The 17,939-nt window shown below is 47.0% G+C and overlaps 1 protein-coding gene across 2 annotated transcripts in view; it reads left to right on the top strand.

Annotated features, from left to right (window-relative positions):
* The window catches only part of LOC144165219 (monocarboxylate transporter 12-like), a 58,903-nt gene that overhangs the window by 6,758 nt on the left and 34,206 nt on the right, over positions 1-17,939 (top strand). For both annotated transcript variants that reach the window (XR_013321413.1, XM_077695335.1), the window contains exon 2: positions 2,741-2,988. Coding sequence is in view for 1 of the 2 variants with exons in the window: in XM_077695335.1 (XP_077551461.1) it covers positions 2,799-2,988 (190 nt within the window). In the remaining variant the exon portion in view is untranslated. The remainder of the gene's footprint in view (positions 1-2,740; positions 2,989-17,939) is intronic.

Here is a 17,939-nt window from a genome sequence, read left to right as displayed (position 1 = left end):
CATTATTGGTTTGTTGGTAACGTGTTACCAGCAACTAGTATGCCCAGCCTCCTTTCAATGATGGGGTGACTGGTGCCCGTCATATTAAACGTACCTTAACATACTTTCTGTGTACACAGTATTCTGAGGACACCCATTTCTCTATGACAACATATGGAAAATTCTTGTTTAACTTCTTTGACATGTCTTTTTTTATGTTATGTGCTACATTAAATATTTTGCATATCAAGCACTAGCACCTGAACAGAGCTCTTTCTACTACAGACTGCCTAAGCTGTCTTTTTTATGCAGTTATGTTTTATGCTCTTTATAAACACGAAAACAAAGACAGTCTGATTTGAAAACATTTCATTCGCAGCCAGTTTTCATTATTCGGTTTCAAAAATATTTTATTCAATTCACAGCAAAGTTTAATTTTCACAGACACAAAGTTGATAATCGAACACTTCTAAATCTATATATACAAAAGGTAAGTAGCCCTCGTACCGACATAAAACACTCAGCTGCCAATGTCATCACTGCTGGGGAGACAACACTGAAAGGCGAAACCTCATCCCTGACTAATTTGAGTTTTATGTTGTAGTGGTACACTTGAGCTGTTTGTCAAGCAATAACTTATTTGCTGTAAGATTGCTGCAAACAAGTCCTCAATCACGCTAAGCACAGAAAAAAATGGAATTGAAAGCATTGCACATCTTCTGATTTGTTGCTAAAAGGGCCTGATGGAGTACAATATTGTTCTGTGGCGTGTGACAGAACACGTCAAGGACATATTGGGTGAACTGTTCAGCATCTGTTAAGTGCATGCCATTATACCAGCTTGAACGTGCCCCCAGAAGGGATAATAATTTTAAAAGCGGTAACTTATTTTTAACTTTTATTCTTACTTTTTCGGTTGTCTTTATGACTGTGTGTTTTCTTTTGTCGCGATGCTGCTGTTGAGCAAAAAGGGGGCTGCGGCCTCGTCAAGCTGTCTGTGACAGCTTTTGTCCGCGGTTCCGTTTTCTGTATCTGTGTTCATGTATCTGTATCTGTGATTATGCAACAGAAATTAAGTTTCATTCTTAAAAAAAACTTGAGAGGACACATATACAAACAGATGCTTGGCACCAGGCCTAAACGCTAATATTTAGCATTTTTTATTCACTACTTCAGGCCCGAATTCGAATGGTTAGAGCTTGGTTCTTACCGCTGGTAACAACAACAAAAAACCTTTGCCCTGTATGCAGCCTTCCCTCCCACCGGGCTGCGTGTCCTATTATCGGCTTGCTTAAGGTTACGGGCCAACGAAGTGATTAGCAGAGAGATTATTCAAACATGGTAGTTACTAAATTGATTGGTTGATTGTAGGGTTTAACGCGCCGACGCAACGCGGCCGATCAGGCGCGCCGCAGTGGAAGGCTCCGGGGGAGGCGTTGTTTCGACCGCCCCGCCGCCGGAGCTGGTGTCCAGCCTTGACCTCGCAGGTTGGAAAGCACATCGTCTAGGTACGCAGGCAGTCAGCCGAAAATCTTTCCAAATGGCGCCGAGTATAATCGTTGGTAGACGAGCTTGATCGACATTTCAACCATCGCGAAGACGATTCGTGGTGTTGATTGGCTACACCATGGCGGCAGAGCTGGCGTGTTTGTTTAGGGGGCATATGAGGAGCTTTTATTTCATGTTTGCGGCAAACGCTGATGCCAGAACATTTCGATTGGGCCTCAAAAAGGGAAACCCTGTTTATTGTGGTTGAATCACGAATGGAATGCTAGCAGGCCGATACCTACATCTTGCTAGAAATACAACCCGATTGATTACTTCAGCTGCACCAACACCCCAAGCTGCCCCTTGTTTCAGTTGCTCAACGGCGGTCTTCTTTATTGCTGATTAGTCTTTTACGTCTAGTAAGGCAGTAACCTCTGATAGCTTAGACGTTGCACGGTGGTTTCGCCGCTTCGCCACGTAGTGCGAATGTGCATGACTTGTTCTACAAAGTTCATCCGAATCATCACCATCCTTGCTTCGTTATAAACCCATAGCGTAGAACATACTGTGAGGAATAACTATAAGAACGTTTTAATAACCAGAAGATCAGCCAGCGGTGAGAGAAGTTGACGCTGTTACGCGACCTTGCTCTCTCTCCGTCAACGGAGGGGCACTGCATAGGGGGCGTGCGTCGTTGTATTAATATAGTTCCTTTCTTAGCAGGAATATGTGCCGTTACGCAACATACTTTGTCTATGAGGCAGGGACCATTTAACCTGCCCAATATTATGCTGCGAGTCACTCGCCTATTAAAGCGTGGCTGGCGGCGCTGACCTTATTTTCCTTGTGTCTGCCAGAATGGACGCACAGAAAGTGCTACTTTCGTGCAGAATTCTGCCTCTGTTGTTCACACCGTTAATTTACGATCAGCTTCTTAGCGTTTGTGCAATTAAGGAAGTGCATGAAGCACAGCACCTTAAGTCCGGTGGTTTAAGAAAGTAATAACCATATGCACCCCCACAGCGCCACCTTGGCGTTCTCAATTTAAACTCACTCACACGTTGTTGTCGCCGTCCACATCAGTTCAACGTTTGCGGCGTTTCCATTGCCAACTTGTTCTATAATATTTTATGGTGTTCTAATCTGCTTCTATGACAGCTTTTTTGAGTACCTATTTATTTTTGAAAGGTATTTTGAACACTCTACGAGTGGAAGCGGGCCTAGAAGTGTGTTACGAAACACGCATTTTAATTTGCTTTTTTTATCACTTCAGGTGAACTACCCAGCTCCCGAGTTTTTGTTCCTGCGGCCACATTCGAAGCAAACCCAGGATGGTGTTTCCAGACCGAATAGATGGACGCTGGGATATTGCGATCGCGGCGAGCCTGGCCGCCTTCTTTGGAAACGCCACCAGCCGCTGCTCGGGCTGGTTCTACGTGGCCTTCATGGAATACTTTGGCGTAGACCGACAGGCCGCTTCCTGGCCCAACAGCGTGCTCACCATCATGTTTCGCTCATCAGGTAAGCCACTATCACTAACAAAATACGATTAAGAATATGCATTTGTACGCAATGGTCGGAGCCATCTGTTATTAATTTGAGGGACAGCTTGTCTATCAGGAAAGCTGCGAACTCGAACATGCTACGAACTCTAATTGGCGGGAAAATCTCTTGCCTCCAACCGTTGTTACTTGTTCTCTCGACCCTTGTTTCAGGCTCCGCGTGATCTTTTTGTCTTCGCGTTGTTCTCTTGCAACGTAATACACACGGAAAGGCACGAAAAGGTAAAAACGACTGCCTAATAAGAAAGGCTCCCCGTTTCGTTTAGAATGCAAGTATACGCCTAGAAGAAAGCAGCACGCCTATCACTATGACAGCCTGAAGTTTGCACAGGGAGTGCGCAAGATTTGCTTATCCCTATTGTAAACGGCTCGGCGTGGCTTGCCCTTGCGTCGCGAAAACAAAAGCCTAAGAAAATTTCCGTCTAATTATACAGCTGTTTACATATGTGGAGATTTTAACGTAAGGAATGATGATATTTTAAAAGTAGAACATGGTGTTTTAATTCGTTTTAAACAGATGCATTTTCCATACGGATGAATTAGCCGAAGGCATAAAATTTAGGCGTTGACGTCAGCACTCTAAGAAAAAAAGGGGTGGTAGTTTCTCCCTTAAGGGTGGAACAGGAATGTATCATATATTTCTCCCTAAGAGGTAGAAAGATTCTCCCTTTAAGAGGGAGGAGCGCGTTTCTACCCCTAGGAGTGGAGGAAGATTTCCCCCTTTCGTGAGCTAATGGAGAAGTGTTCCTCCCCTGGCAGCGTCACCCAAGCAAGGCTTGTCATGCGAGAAAGGCCTAGCGAGCTGATCGGTTTGAGGATCGAGGAAGTACAAATACGTAGGTTACCGTGGTTGCGTGCGCTTAAAATGCGCTAAAATAACAAAGAAATTACCTACCGAGCACCAGAACTGCGGTTAGCAAGCGATGTCACCAATCGTATTGGCCGCGAGGACCACCACTGGAGAGGCCGGCGCTGCGATCGTTTTGACGTCACTTGTAGGATCACCGTTCCTATCTTGCTGCGAAGTTGGCTCGCAGCGCGTGACTCTTCGCTTAGGAAGCGCGTTCTAAAAGTATTTTCGTGTTAATTTCCTTCGTTTGAAGTTAATTCTCAGTGCGTCAAGCGCAGTTCGACCTCATGGGGACTTTATAACCGTATCAACTGTGGTAGATTATCCGCGAACACCATGAGCGTGGTGGTGTATTACGTATACGACCGAAGCGTAAGCAGTGGCTTGTTCCCCCGAACACCAATGCGGACTACGACGATCGCCGAGTGAAGTTTATAGCTTTCCCTTGTTTGCAAGAAATGTATAAAGCAGGAAATCGTGAAGCGTGAACTGCTCGCAGAAGCACACGCACCCGCCGTGCCTGCCCGCACAGCCGACGGTGCGGCTCGAGCCGACGCAGGTCGCGGCAGCAACAACTTGTCGCCGCTTTTTAAAATCACACAAGTCGTGGAAAAGAAGTCCAGATTGGTAAAAGTGGATGTTAGTGTGATGAAAAATTCTGATAGGTAGTGTCATCAGATGTGGTTTTGAAAGCGATGCTCAAATATCTGCCGCGATTTACGCCGACCGGCCGCGGAGGTCGGTCCCGGCAGCGCCGGCCCGTTCACGCACGCTGCGGCGAGCGGCCGAAGGATGGCTATGCTTGCGCGCAAGAATCAGCCGAGGCCGTGCAGGTATCTTGATCGTCGATAGCTTAAACGGAAATCACCGCGCTTACAGAGTTCCCAGCACGGTGAAACGTTCTGTTACTGTCATTCGCAACTCTAACGGCGATGAAATCTGCTGCGACGCCAAGCCTGAAGTTCCCAACATACGATTACGTGCATCCGAAGCCGGCTGCGAGCTGTTGGAGAAGGCCCTCCCGTCGCGCACGCGCGTGTTGCGTTTGGGTTCCTCTTAACTTCTTGGGGGCCCCCAACGCTCGGTTCTCCTATTCTAAATCTCCCCATTACCCGAAATCATTAACGACGTGTTTCGCCTCGTACGCAGCCTCGCCTTCTGTGAGCAGTCGTGAGTTTCGAAATTGATGCTTGAGAAAGGCCGGCTCACTGTAAACATACAAAACACGCTGCAATTATAAATAACCACGCCAAGCACCTAATGAAAACTAAATATAGCCTTGTCCAAACCCGCTCGAAGGCGTTAAAAACTCGCGTTCATACCGTTCATACATTGCGGACAAGTTGTCGCGAAAAGTAAACATCAGCCGTGCAGAGTAGAGGTTACGGCAGTGATCGTTAATCAAATCCGGGCATGCCTATAAAAACATCGTAGGGGAAATAGGCACTGATTACGCCAAACTGCAGACCATAAAATACTTTCAAACATGTGCGGCGAAGCAATCTGATCACCGTTCTCGCGTAGTCATTCATTTACCAGGCAATACGAGCAGTTCCCGCACTGAGATCATAAGTGAGCGACGCGTTTCCGTCGCTGTTACAAGTGTTTCCTTGCACACACATGTACCGTCACAAGTATTTCAGAATTAATTTACAGCGTACATTTCTCGGCATCAGTTGCATCGTCCTTGGCGTTAGATGGCTGCGTACGTAAGAGCTGTGGGTCGCAATGGTAGCAACTACCTAAACGCGGCGGTGTCGCCGGCAACAAGCGATTCGCTGATTGCTTGCCCGAATTATTTGGTTTACAGACAACTTTTTTTGGTAAGTTGCATCAAATCCACAAGAAGGAGGGCGAGACGGTGGGCACAACAAAAAACACGGTTCCGCATACGCACGGGAAATGTGTTGTAGCAGACGACAACACGATCGGCGTCCTACGAGTGACGTCACTTGTAGGGGGCGCCACGGTATGTCCTCGAGGCCAATATGCGCGACTTCTTGCATTCGTCTCGCTGCGCTGCCCGCCTACGCGTTCAGAGCGAACGCGCCTTCGTAAACATAGCAGACGTCATACCGATTGCTTTCAAACTGCCGCCTTTATTTCCGAAATGCTCGTAACCCCGCCGTTCACCGCACACGAGATCACAAGCATCCAATGCGGCCGTTTGAGAACAACCAGTTGTTGTTAGTCGCCTTTCCTTGCTACAACCCATGCATCAAAACGCGGATCGTCTGCAATCTCAGCGCAAAGGCAATGCAGGCAACACGAAAAACGTATTCGTCGCTGTCGCACCCATCGCAACCGTCTGAGCGAGGAGATGACAATGCTCGCCCCCTGGCGTGCTCGAAGAGAAGCAATCGTAAACGTTTTAAAATGACCGATAGATGATGCAAAAAAAAAGTAGCTGTGGGGAGAGGGCCAGCTACTAGATGTAAGTGGGCACTTACATCAAGGCGTTTCCGTGGTTTCCTTTATGGATAACGTATATTATTATAGCCAACATCACAGAGGCCGCATGTGGGCGGGCACATATTTGGAAGAAACGTAGCACAACACAGCGACATACACTTCATTAAAGGGACACTGAAGTGAATTTTTCAAGCTCCCGTTTTTGCTTGCACTGCGTAGACTGGCTCAAATTAGCACACTTTTCATCGTTTATCCGGTTGACAAATCGGTAATTATTTTACAAAGCGCGAAAGAAGAAAAACTACCATGCGCGGTTTGCGGCGGCCGCCCCAACTAAGGCTGTGACGTTGGGAGGAGGGGCGCCGTGATTGGACGATGCCCAAGGTTAGCAATCAAACAAGTTTCGGTTTCGGTTCTGTAAAACATAACCAATGGCGTTGTTGGATGGGCATTCTCAATATCTCAGTAATCATCGTACCGCGCTTCTGCCATGTTGTCGGCTGTAAAATGCACAAGATAAGCCTCCCAGGACGGCTTGTAGTCGTAGCATTCACTAGCCGAGACCTACGCAGTGCATGAACGCCCTCCGCGTACCCGCAGACGCCCAAATGTCATGGGCTTTTCCCCCATATTTGGAGCTTGCCTCCCTCATGCCTGTATCGTAAAAAGCATGTTCGCACCAGGCCAAGGGTCTGTTCATTCTGGCCTGTGCCCACTGCCTGCAAGCAGTCTGTGCTTATGGCAACAGCACGCCAACGAGAACTCGCTAGCGCGCCAGTGCCAGCCTGCGCGCGTTTTGTGAACTAGTTCGTGTAGCCATGAACGTTGCGGCCCAAAAAAAGGTGACCTCAATATAGAAAACATCGGCGGAAAACAAAAAAGTTAAGTTACAAAAAAAAAGCACGTACCCGCGGGGATTCGAACTCGTGACTTGCAAAACACTTGCGGTGACATACCTAGCACCCCAGACCACTGAGCCACGATTCTTGTTTTTTTTTTTCTTTATTACACGGGAAAATACACTCAGACGTTGCAGTACGAGGAATACAAGCAAACAAAAGAATACCCTGAAGTCATGACAAGCAAATATACATCAAAATTCAGGCAAACACACACAAGCGTTCAAAAGAGGGAACCAGTCAGGTGGTTGGTCAAGCGAACTATACACACTATGTACAAATGCCACCGTTTCTCTGAAATAAGACTTAGTTGATCTTGGTGGCTCAGCATGTCTATCACATAAGCGGCATCGCCACAGACTGTACAAACCAATCAACACGAACATGTCATAAGGTGGCTCACCAGGATAGTCGAATGGCAAAAATCGGATAGAGAAAGGCGTAATATCCATGTCTTTTTTGAGCGTTCGCTGTAGAATGTCCCAGAAAAAGACAGCATATCTGCAGTCTACAAAGCAGTGATCAATTGTCTCTGGTCGAGTACAGAGCCGACAGTCTGTCGACCAAGCTATAAACAGACCCCGATCTTTCATCCAAATTTCAACAGGGAGCGTGCCAGTGTGTAATTTAAAGAAAAATGTTTTAACACCTGGCGGAACACACATTTTACACACTCTATTGAGGACATCCTGGTACAGACACTGGAGGTACGGAATACGATATAAAGGTATGGGAAAAAGCCCAGAAACCAGGGCATCAGAAATAGAATCGCGCGTAGCAGTAAATATGTACTCAAGGCTAAACCGAGCCTGTAAGAAGCGAATTGTGTCAACCACTTCTTTGAGGAAACCTCGCGGGCTTCGGGCTGAGTCCACAGACAGCGAAGACACCACAATATCAGGGAGAAAATGTGCAAGACGTATTTGATGCGAAAGCCTTGCTAATATACGATATATATTGTACAACCGGTTTACACTTTTATTTAGTTTTGGCATTTCAGGCAGCTTAGGTGACTATTTGTTGTAGTGCGCTCGTGCAGTAAGCGTCGCCCGAAATTCCACAGTGGCTCACGTCTAGCAATTGCATTTCGTAGACGGAAAAGCGTTCGCAGATGCGTAGTCGTTCTCCTGACCGCTGTGCTTGCTCGCCCAGCGCAAAAAAGTGCTTCCCGTGCCCTAGTTTTACGCTGTACGGTAAAAATATCAGTTGATTTTATTTCCTTAGTACCTATATTGACTTCGCTGACTCTTCTCCTGCCTTCAAGAGGCCTTATATTTTCCTACTGGCGTACCAGTCAGCGAAGCGTCGCATGTGCGCTTGTGTGAAGCGGCCTTGACTTGGAGCCAGATACAGTGTACAAACAAACCAAGTAAAGAAAGGCACGTTCTTCCATTCACAAACGTGTCCTGGCTTCGTTTCAACTAAGCGAACGAATTGCGACCAAGCAATTTTTTTAACCTCTTTGATTGCGACGACCCGCCGGCGGCCGGCGGACGAAACGCTGGGCCGACTGACTCTGTCTGAAGGCCGGGGAGCCGTGCAGTAGCGCGCAGCCAATGGACATCTCCCTGTATGTAAACACCGTGACGTCATGAAGCGGACGTGCGCGACGGGTGGCGCGTGCTGGCGGCTGCGAAGTGCGGTGGCGGTTGGCAGAATGCGCCTGCGCTGCCTGCGCCGACGGCCCGCCTTGGCCGCGCGGCGCCCGAAAGGAACAATGTGCCGTTGCTTCGGGCCGTTACTGGCCGTCTACATGGCATGCAGGCGGGGTCTAGCTATCCTAGCTCTGGCCGTCGCACCTCCATGTAGCTTTCCGCATCTACAACCTCCGCAACACTTTCGTTTACCGTACGGTCAACTGAAGGGCGACGCTTTCGGATAATCAGTGCGCGACAGAACAGCCTAAACGAGTCATTCTGAAGGTTGGTGCTGTTACGACGCATTCCAAGAATGTTTTTTAAGATTCTTTGTGTTCGGAGACAAGCTAATTCATTGTTGCTTTCGAGGTCCGCTTAAGCTAAGCGCAGTGCCGCAGGCAGCGTAAACGCTTCCTGCTCGCTTCCGGAGACACTGGCGTACACACGATTTCATGTCGAGGGGAAAAAGGAAAGGTAAAGCATGAAAGGATTAAAAAGTAAAATAAGCAGCAACCAAACAAAAATATGAAGAGCAAAAGCCAAAAATTAATCCAATAAAGATATCGCGATGATGTTCTGTACGTTATTTACCGATTGTTTTGTTACCTTTTCCCCCAGTGAAATCGCGAAAAGTTTCATCGTCTATGTGAGAGTAACATAGCAGCCACATATGGTTAGTGCGTATAGCTTGCGGCAGTGCACTGATATAATTTTCGGTAGTGATTATTTCATGATAGTTGAAGTAATTAGTGTCCTTGTACGCCCGCTGCATACACCAGCGTCGGGAGGCCGCAACAAAAGAATACATTCACTGACTTTGTTCGCTTAGGGCAAACCCAATTTTCGAGTCGCGTGAGCGGCCCGGCCCATCTCGCGACGAAAGCACGATGCCGCGCCTTGCCGCGCTCACACATGTGAGCACGGCAAGCATCTCTGTTTTGCTGCATCCCCAAGGCAGAATATAATTGATCAAGGTAAAAAATGTATTGCACTTACAAGCAATGAATTTCGTTTGTCTTGAACAGATCCCCCCATAAGACCAAACTTGTCGTTGTCGATCTGGCGGCAGGCGGCTATCGCGGATCCCTCGTCGAAACATTTATTTCGCGTCGCCTAAGCAGGTTAGGCATTCATTGTGTTTTTAATACGGTACTCTACCTCCTCAAAACATGACAATATTTCGCAGCAAGAAAATTTCCGTCTGCCCCCTACCCCCGGCACTATTTCACTTGACCAAATTTCTGGTGGTGCTGCATGATAGCAGATGGTTGATAAATAGCATCATTTCATGGCACGTATCAGCGCGGACTGCCAATGTTGACGGTATGACTGCGCTTTGGAGAACAGCAGAAGTTCGAGAATGGGAAATGTTGCTATGGGTAAGAGCAGACCATGTCGCTGCTTTGGCTGCCATCCTCTTCGGCACATTGCGCGCATCCACAATACACGCCGAATTTACCTCTTTGGGGACGCCGAAAAGTCTGATGCCGCTGATTTTGCACGCAAGATTTGCGCAGCCGAGAGCACAGCAGCCCACCGGCATCAGAAAAGCCAACACATAAACAAAAACTCCACTTTTGCGCGCGTCTAATGCAGCCTCACTGCATACGCCCCGCGCGCCGGACCGAATGTTTTGCCAACCAACCTCCCGGCCACACCCAGCACGTGCGCTTTCCGTGACGTCACGGCCGCCGCGTGACGTACCCCGGGAGAGGTCCATTGCCAGCTCATCCCCTCCTGACGTCACACGAAAACGCCACAGAAATTGGGCGAGCGTAAAGAGAGGGGGACAGCATTTTCGAATTAGTTTTTCTACTAAATAAAATGGCGTAAACGCGCCTAGAGTGGTCGAAACATGGCCTGGGGACTCTGGACTACAATTTGCGCTAGTAATCCCGCAATGTTTACATATCACTTCAGTGTCCCTTTAAAGGCACTGACAACGCACAATACACGCAACACACAACATCGCAAGCATAATACACCACAACATATAAAAGGGGGGGGGGGTAAAGAGAATTTATTATAACCCACATGTCAAGGCACACCACAACATATAGTACACAACATATAGTACACATGTCCGCATGATCACAAGCCACAACTAAACGTTGAAACGGCGACAAAGTATTTATAACCCTGACCGCCGAGAACGCAGGTAGGAACAGTGAGATCGTTGCTTGTTTCAATACCCCACGGCAGTGCGTAAGCCTTAGGTGGGCTTTGTTATTTCATCAAATGTAACCGGTGCAATTGCAAACTTTTATTAATTTGAGGTTTTGTAAGAAGCAGTAGAATAGCTCAAAGAAGAAAAAACGTTTCACGAAACGGTGCGGCAGGTATGTTTGGGTAATGATACTTATTGCCTCGCCTTCGCTATTTTACCGTAGAGCGCACCGCTGGTCTGGCAACCATTCAGGCAAGATGTTGCTGAATTGGGGCCTCTGGTTGTTGGTAACTGATGCTTCAATGTGCTGCGGTCCGTGCTCGTTGACGAAAAAAGGGGCAGTTTGTTATCATCGCTGACCTCTCTTACCCTTGGGCGTCAGTATAAAACGTCCGCAAATGCAGTGGTAACGTTGAACAGGGCGCTGGCGACTCGCACACAGCAAGCATGCAGCGGTGCCCACAGAATGTCATTCAAACACACGGCTTCCGAGTCGTGCGTTAGCGTGGCGGGCACATGGTAATAATAAAAAAGAAAGACAGCGAGAAAACAAGCAAACATCACAGGGGAGGTGTTGCTCATAGTCGTCGTATGCGCCCGATCGGCGAAAGCCACAGTGCAACGATGAACGGTTTCGTTTTCGACATCGGCGCCATTGCAGACGACAGGGGAGAATATTTCCTCCCCCGTTTCGGTGTTTCGTAGAGGCCGTACAGAGGGCGCTACGTGTAATTAGCTAAAGGGAGAATCTCGCTGGTCCGGGGGAGTAAACCCTCGATTTCCTTCTTTTTTCTACCGTTTTTTCTTAGAGTGATAATGACCAATTTCCTTAAATCAGATGTGCCGAGCGCCCTCTCTCAAAAGTTTTGCTTTCTTTAAGGTGGCAAGGACAGGGGCGCCTCCGTTGAATGGGGGCAAACATATCGCAAAACATAGCTGTATTACTGTGGAAATCGTTTGGTAGCTGTGATTTGCGAGAAGACTCCAAGTATGAACCTTCTCTCATAAAATATTTAACTACGTTGAGGGCACGCACGCAGCTTTTATTGTTTTTGAATATGAAAGCCTTGTTAGCCGATTGAGCGCTGCAGATTCCTTAATCGAGTGATGTTGATGCCAGAGCCAATAAGATTCGGAAACTCGGCTGTCAGCCTCACAATGTTGTTGTTGTTAAATCTTTTATTCAAAAAGGGAAGGCCGGAGGCCTTGGGGGGGAGTTGGGAGGGGAGGATTTATGGTTGAAGGGGGCTCGTATGAGTTCGTGGTCTTCGGGAGGCGGCATCAGTTTTTCACAGGACAATTGTTGAGCATTGAATGGTCCATTCACTGGTGTAGGCCATCGCTATATAACTCGCGCTAGACCGCTCTTAGTGGCGAACCGTATTATAAGGTTAAGGGTGTGTTCATCTAATGTGAGGGGATCGATACGGGTCGAGGGATCTGGGTTTGGGGAAGTGAAATTCCGGTGTCGAGAGAATTTGGGGCATATCCAGACTAGGTGGTGCAAATCAGCCGTGACGGCTTGCTGACAGTATGGACATTTTGGGTTGATGTGGGGGTAGTACCATTTGCGAATTGTTTCCGGTGAAAATGATGCATCTGTATAGAATTTGTTAATAAATATTTCTTGGGTTCTTGTACGGGAAGGCTTGTTGGAAACGTGACCCTCGGCGTAAGTTGCTTGAGTCGGAGTTTCTTTTCCTGTTTGTAACGGTGTATGCGAATGGCGGGGGGTACGCTGATATTTTCGGTCGTGTCCAAGCATTCAGGAAGGTCTGAAGGCTGGGCGACGGCGAGGTCAGCGGAGGATAGGAAAGAGCAAGCCTCCTGCGCAGCTTCGTGGGCTGCCTGATTCCCCGGTGCCGCCAAATCATGGCCAGGAGTCCAGTCTATGCGGACTTGAATGCCATGCAGTTGTAGGGTCATTGTTTGCCGGATAATTTGGTTTACGGAAGGGTGCGTTGAAAATGGTCGTCGAAGTTCTTGAAATGCTTCGTAGCAATCGGTTAATATTCTGATCTTTTTTGGTGTAGGTTGATGGTGGTCGTACATCAAGTAGTCAAGAGCATGGGTAATGGCGAGTAGTTCCGCTTCCGTGGGTGTTAAAAAAATTTTGGAGCGTCGGGTTTCTATAATGGTTCGGTCATCTGGGGACACCCAGGCAGTTCCAACATTTGGTGGTGTCAGGCTGGCATCAGTATAAATGTCGATTTCGTCTGGTTGTTTCGTGCTGAATAGCCTCTGACAACGTTTTTGTCTAGGAATGGCCGTTGTGCGGGTGATGGGGTGAGTTGTTGTTGGTTCGGTCAGGAGAGGTCGTTGCCACGGAGGAATAGGTATCGGGAAGTCAGGTAAGGGGAGGTGATCTTGCTTATCCCAGGCCGTGAGTATGGCACCTTGATGGCTAAGTTTACGCTTGAAGTTGTATTGGTCGGTTTGCTCTTGAATAATTTTTTCAATTGGTGGAAGGGCAGCCGCAGATTGGAGGTTAGAGATTTTTGTATGGCGTGGTAAGCCAGTGATTGTACGAAGAGTCGCATTGTGAAGGACATTAAGAGCGCGTCGTTGGGTACAATTCAATGTGTAAGATTGGGCTCCATATGTAAGAATAAGGACTGCAACGGCGCGGGCAAGTGTCTGCACTGCTTTTTGCTTACATGCATGGCTCTCATCGTTACATGCAGGCCAATCGCACTCATTCGACATGTGTTATGGTTGGTTAGTTTCCAAACATCGCAGCTGCGTAAGAATTGGTGAGTTAGGTGCTGGCTTCTGATGTTAGCTGACGTCGTCATTGAGCAATTTTTTAAAGTTTGTGTGATACATGTGGTTAATATATCGACGTCAGAGCAAGTAGAAATCGGAAACCTAGCCGCCACCTGAAGCCATCAGCTCTAGTAAGTAAGTAAGTAAGTATTGTTGAATGAGGTGGACCTAGCGTTGCATAGCTGCCGAAAATTGCTCCACCTAATCGTCCCCAATACGATATCAGAGACAAGCAAAGTCACCGCGGCTCACCGAATCCTAAAATAACAGACACACAATGTCACCACACCTCCCTTATTCCTGTGGACTGCAAGAATCCGAGTAGGAGATGAGGCACCGCTCTTCGTACAATCCAGTGGTCCCTTGGAAAAATATAGTCCTCCGATGTAGCATGGGGCACTCCTAACTTCTGGAGATCACGAAAAAAGATGGTCGGCTCAGGGTTCGCTTTTGAGCGGTTCGTAATGAAGTCATCAAAATCACCAGTCACACTGCACGAGGGGCACAAAGGGGATGAAACAAGGTTGATGTTATGTAGCCAAGCTGGTGTACGGGCTGAGTCTGTTTAAGTTTGGGTTTGGGCCAGTTGGTTCATATTTAAACTGGGAAAACAGCGCTTTAAACGAGGACAGCGAAGAAGGAGACACAGACACTAGCGCTGTGTCTGTGTCTGTGTCTCCTTCTTCGCTGTCCTCGTTTAAAGCGCTGTTTTCCCTGAGTCTGTTATTACTCGGTGGAGCAGACAGGCATTTGCTCTTTTCAGGCCTTTCGTCACGACTGGTTGATATACTGGTCACCACGGCTGCCTAAAGTGCTCGCGAACGGTCTGTTTCTAATCATGTTGGCCCGTCTGCCTGAGCGTTTGTAGCGAGTCCTGTAATCAAAGTAAACGTTTACTGTAATGGCGAACCAAGGAATGTGAAACTCAATGTGCATCCAGCCGCGCGTGCCGGTTGTGGACTTTTTCGAAACGAGTGTTCATAACACATTCAGTACTGCGATTTTTCGGAAACGGAAGACATAGAGCCAAACTTCGAAGTGTATTTCCACCATAATTTCTTTCCCTAACATCTTCAAACGCAGCGCGGAGGAAACCAAACACAAGCAGGAGGAACGACGGCACAGCGCTGAGATGGGAACTGATTCTTTATCAGAAAGCAACCCATACAAATACCGCATATATAATTAGTAGCATAAAAATAATATTATTCTTATATCTTAACGTACATATCGCGGAAAACCATGATTGTTTGTCAGGTAAACAAGCGGTAGCTCCCTATGGCCGACAGCAGCCGCGAAGTCTAGCAACCTTTTCTCCCTCTACCTCACGCACCCCCAGCTCAACTCGTGGTTCAATCCATAAGCCCGCGTTATCTTACGGACCGTAAGTATATAGGTATGGTAAAAATATATTGTTAATATAACTACTGCTACTACCTTGACATAAAATTGCGCGATTAACACCATAACTAGGCACGCAACCACCAGTGATGATGAATTTATCATGTCATCATTATCATCGTCATCAACAGGCGATTAGATCACTCCAGGACGATGGCCTCTCCCAACGAGTGCACAATTTACCCCCTAATTTCGTTATTTCATCCCTCCATGGAATTCATGGCCTTCCCCTTCTCCTATACCCTTCTCTTTGAATACACTCTGGTACCTTAAAAGCCCAGCGGTTGTCGGTTTGTCTCACTGCGGGCCCTGCCCAAGTCCATTTCTTTTCTGAAATTGAACTATGATATCTTCTACTCTTGTTTGTTCTTTGATCCGGGTAGCTCGCTTCTTGACCAGGACTCTTATTCCTATCATTATTCGTTCAATGACCCGTTCAGACGGTCCAAGTTTTAAGGTTTTTTAGTAAGACGCCAAGTTTCCTCGCCATATGTCATCACCGGCAGTGTGCATTGGTTGTATATTCTTCTTTTCAGTGATAGAGGAAGGCTGTTCTTCATTATTCAAGAGTTATTTAAGCCAGATGTCCTTCTCGCGGTCGGGATCAGGACAGATGGCCTGCCGGAGGTAGTTAAATACTCGTAGTTGTTTTATCGTTTCCTTACATATGCCAGCCAGGGCAATTTCGGCATGTTTATTCGTCATTACTGTAAACTTATTTATATTTATTTTTAGTCCCACGAGCTTGCTTTCTGGTTTTATTTCCTTAAGCACTGGTTGATGTGTTCTGCAGACTCGCTACGCAAGGCTGTGTCGTCTGCCCTCCTCAAATGGCACCAGTATTCGCGTTTATCCTCAATCCTGTGTTTTCCCAGTCAAGCTTCAAGCTATCTAAATACCCCCACCAGACATGCTGCGAATTGTATTGGAGAAATGGTACCTCCCTGTCTCACTTCCTTTCAGATCGGGAATTCATTGCTTTTCTTTTGGAGGGTTATCCTGCCAGAGCTTCCTTATATATGTCTTATAGTAGCCTTATGTACGTCTCCTCCATTCCCAGGTATTTTAGTTCTTCTAGCATGGCTACGGTGAGTACGAAATCAAACGATTTCTCATAGTCTATATAGGTCATGTAAAGGGGTTTAGTATACTTTGCGGATTTTTCTATCACTTGAGTGACGATATGGATGTGATCCAGGGTTGAGTATTCTTTTCTAAACCAAGCCCGTTCTCCGGGCTTATTCTAATATCGACTTACTTATTCGGTTAACTCTTACCTTGGTGAATAGCTTGCCCATAGCTGAGAGCCGGAGGAGGGGTCTGTAGTTCTTAGGGTCTCTGGTGTGCCTCTTATTGTGAATCATAATCATGTTGGCGTTGTTTTCAGTCTAAGGGTCCTGTTAAAGTCCTGAAGCATTCCGATAATAGTGCAGCACACTTTTCCAATAGAATATATCCTCCCTACTTTAGAAGATCCGCGGTTATGCCGTCGTGATCGGCAGCGATTGCTCTTTTCATGCGGTTTAGAGGTTTTCCTACTTCCTCTAGAGTTTCTAGTTGGACATACTAAACTGACCTTTTACCCTTAATTGTTTCCCCTGGGTAAACGTCGCTCGCATATAGCTGGGTGTAAAATCGTTCTGCCACTTTACTTATCTCCTCGATGTTGTGTGCAGTGTTACCCTGCTAGTTATTGAGTGGGTACATACTGTAGGCGCCCATAGCTAGCTTTTTCCTTAGTTACTACTACGAGTCTTCCTATTTCCAGGGCTTCTTCGATCGCTGCAATGTTTTACGCACAAATGTCGTTTGTTATGAAGGGCTACTTGAAAATCCTGCATACTGACCTTGCCTCCGTGCATGTTTTTTTTTTACTTTTCATTGCCTCCGTTCATTCTCTTTTTAAGTTTCAGACTTAGTTTGCTTCTAATCATCTTGAAATCGCTTCACCTATTTTTGCTCAGCGCCTCCACGTTCTGCATAATGCTTGGGTGGCCACTTTAAATGAAGTCATTTTTTTATGTTAAAACCTTTTCATCTCCATTTCCTGTTGTTTTCTTCGAGAAAAATGTGATCATTATTGTCAGGTTGTTTTTCCCCGCAAATCCGCCCTTCGAATCTCATCGACTGTTGCGACAGCCTATTCCAAAGTTTACCCAGTGACCTTTCTCCCATTTGTGTTTTACTGCTTTTGCGTTAAAGCACCCCATCACTATCGTGAACTGTGTTGTTCCCCTCTTCATTGCTGATTCGAGGTACTCGTAGAGACTGTGTACGTCGTCATCATTGCAACTAGCTGTTGGCGCGTGAGCTTGAACTATCCATAGCCTGAATCGCTTGGGTAACAGGATCACTACTACTGAGACTCGGCTCTTTCATTGATGCTTAATGATTCCTCTATGTTCCCTGCTATTTTCCTGTGGATTAAGAATCCCACCCCGTGTTCTCCTTTTCCTGATGCCCTCGGTAGCACAGAATATGTCTGCTAGTCAGTTCAACGGCGCCTTCACTTGTTCTTCTGACTTTTCTTAAGCATAGAATATCCAACGTAATATCCGAGCACTCCTCTAACAGTATAGTTAGGCTTCCTTCGCTGTACATTCCGTGCGTTGAATGTCGCTAGGTGAGGTTACAATGGCGGCCTGTCTGGACCGAGAGATTGTTCTGCCCGCACTGCTCTATTCTTTTCTTGATCGACCGCCACCATTGCGAGGTGCTCCGAACTACTGGGGACTGAGGGCCGAGATTTGTATTGGTCTGTCATGGAATGGAGGACGG

The sequence above is a fragment of the Haemaphysalis longicornis genome, unplaced genomic scaffold (genome assembly GCF_048455015.1).
Source record: "Haemaphysalis longicornis isolate Haplotype H1 unplaced genomic scaffold, Haemaphysalis longicornis Haplotype H1 scaffold_14, whole genome shotgun sequence".
Taxonomy (NCBI): domain Eukaryota; kingdom Metazoa; phylum Arthropoda; class Arachnida; order Ixodida; family Ixodidae; genus Haemaphysalis; species Haemaphysalis longicornis.
Note: the sequence above shows the minus strand (reverse complement) of the source record. Positions and strands in the feature narration are given on the sequence as shown.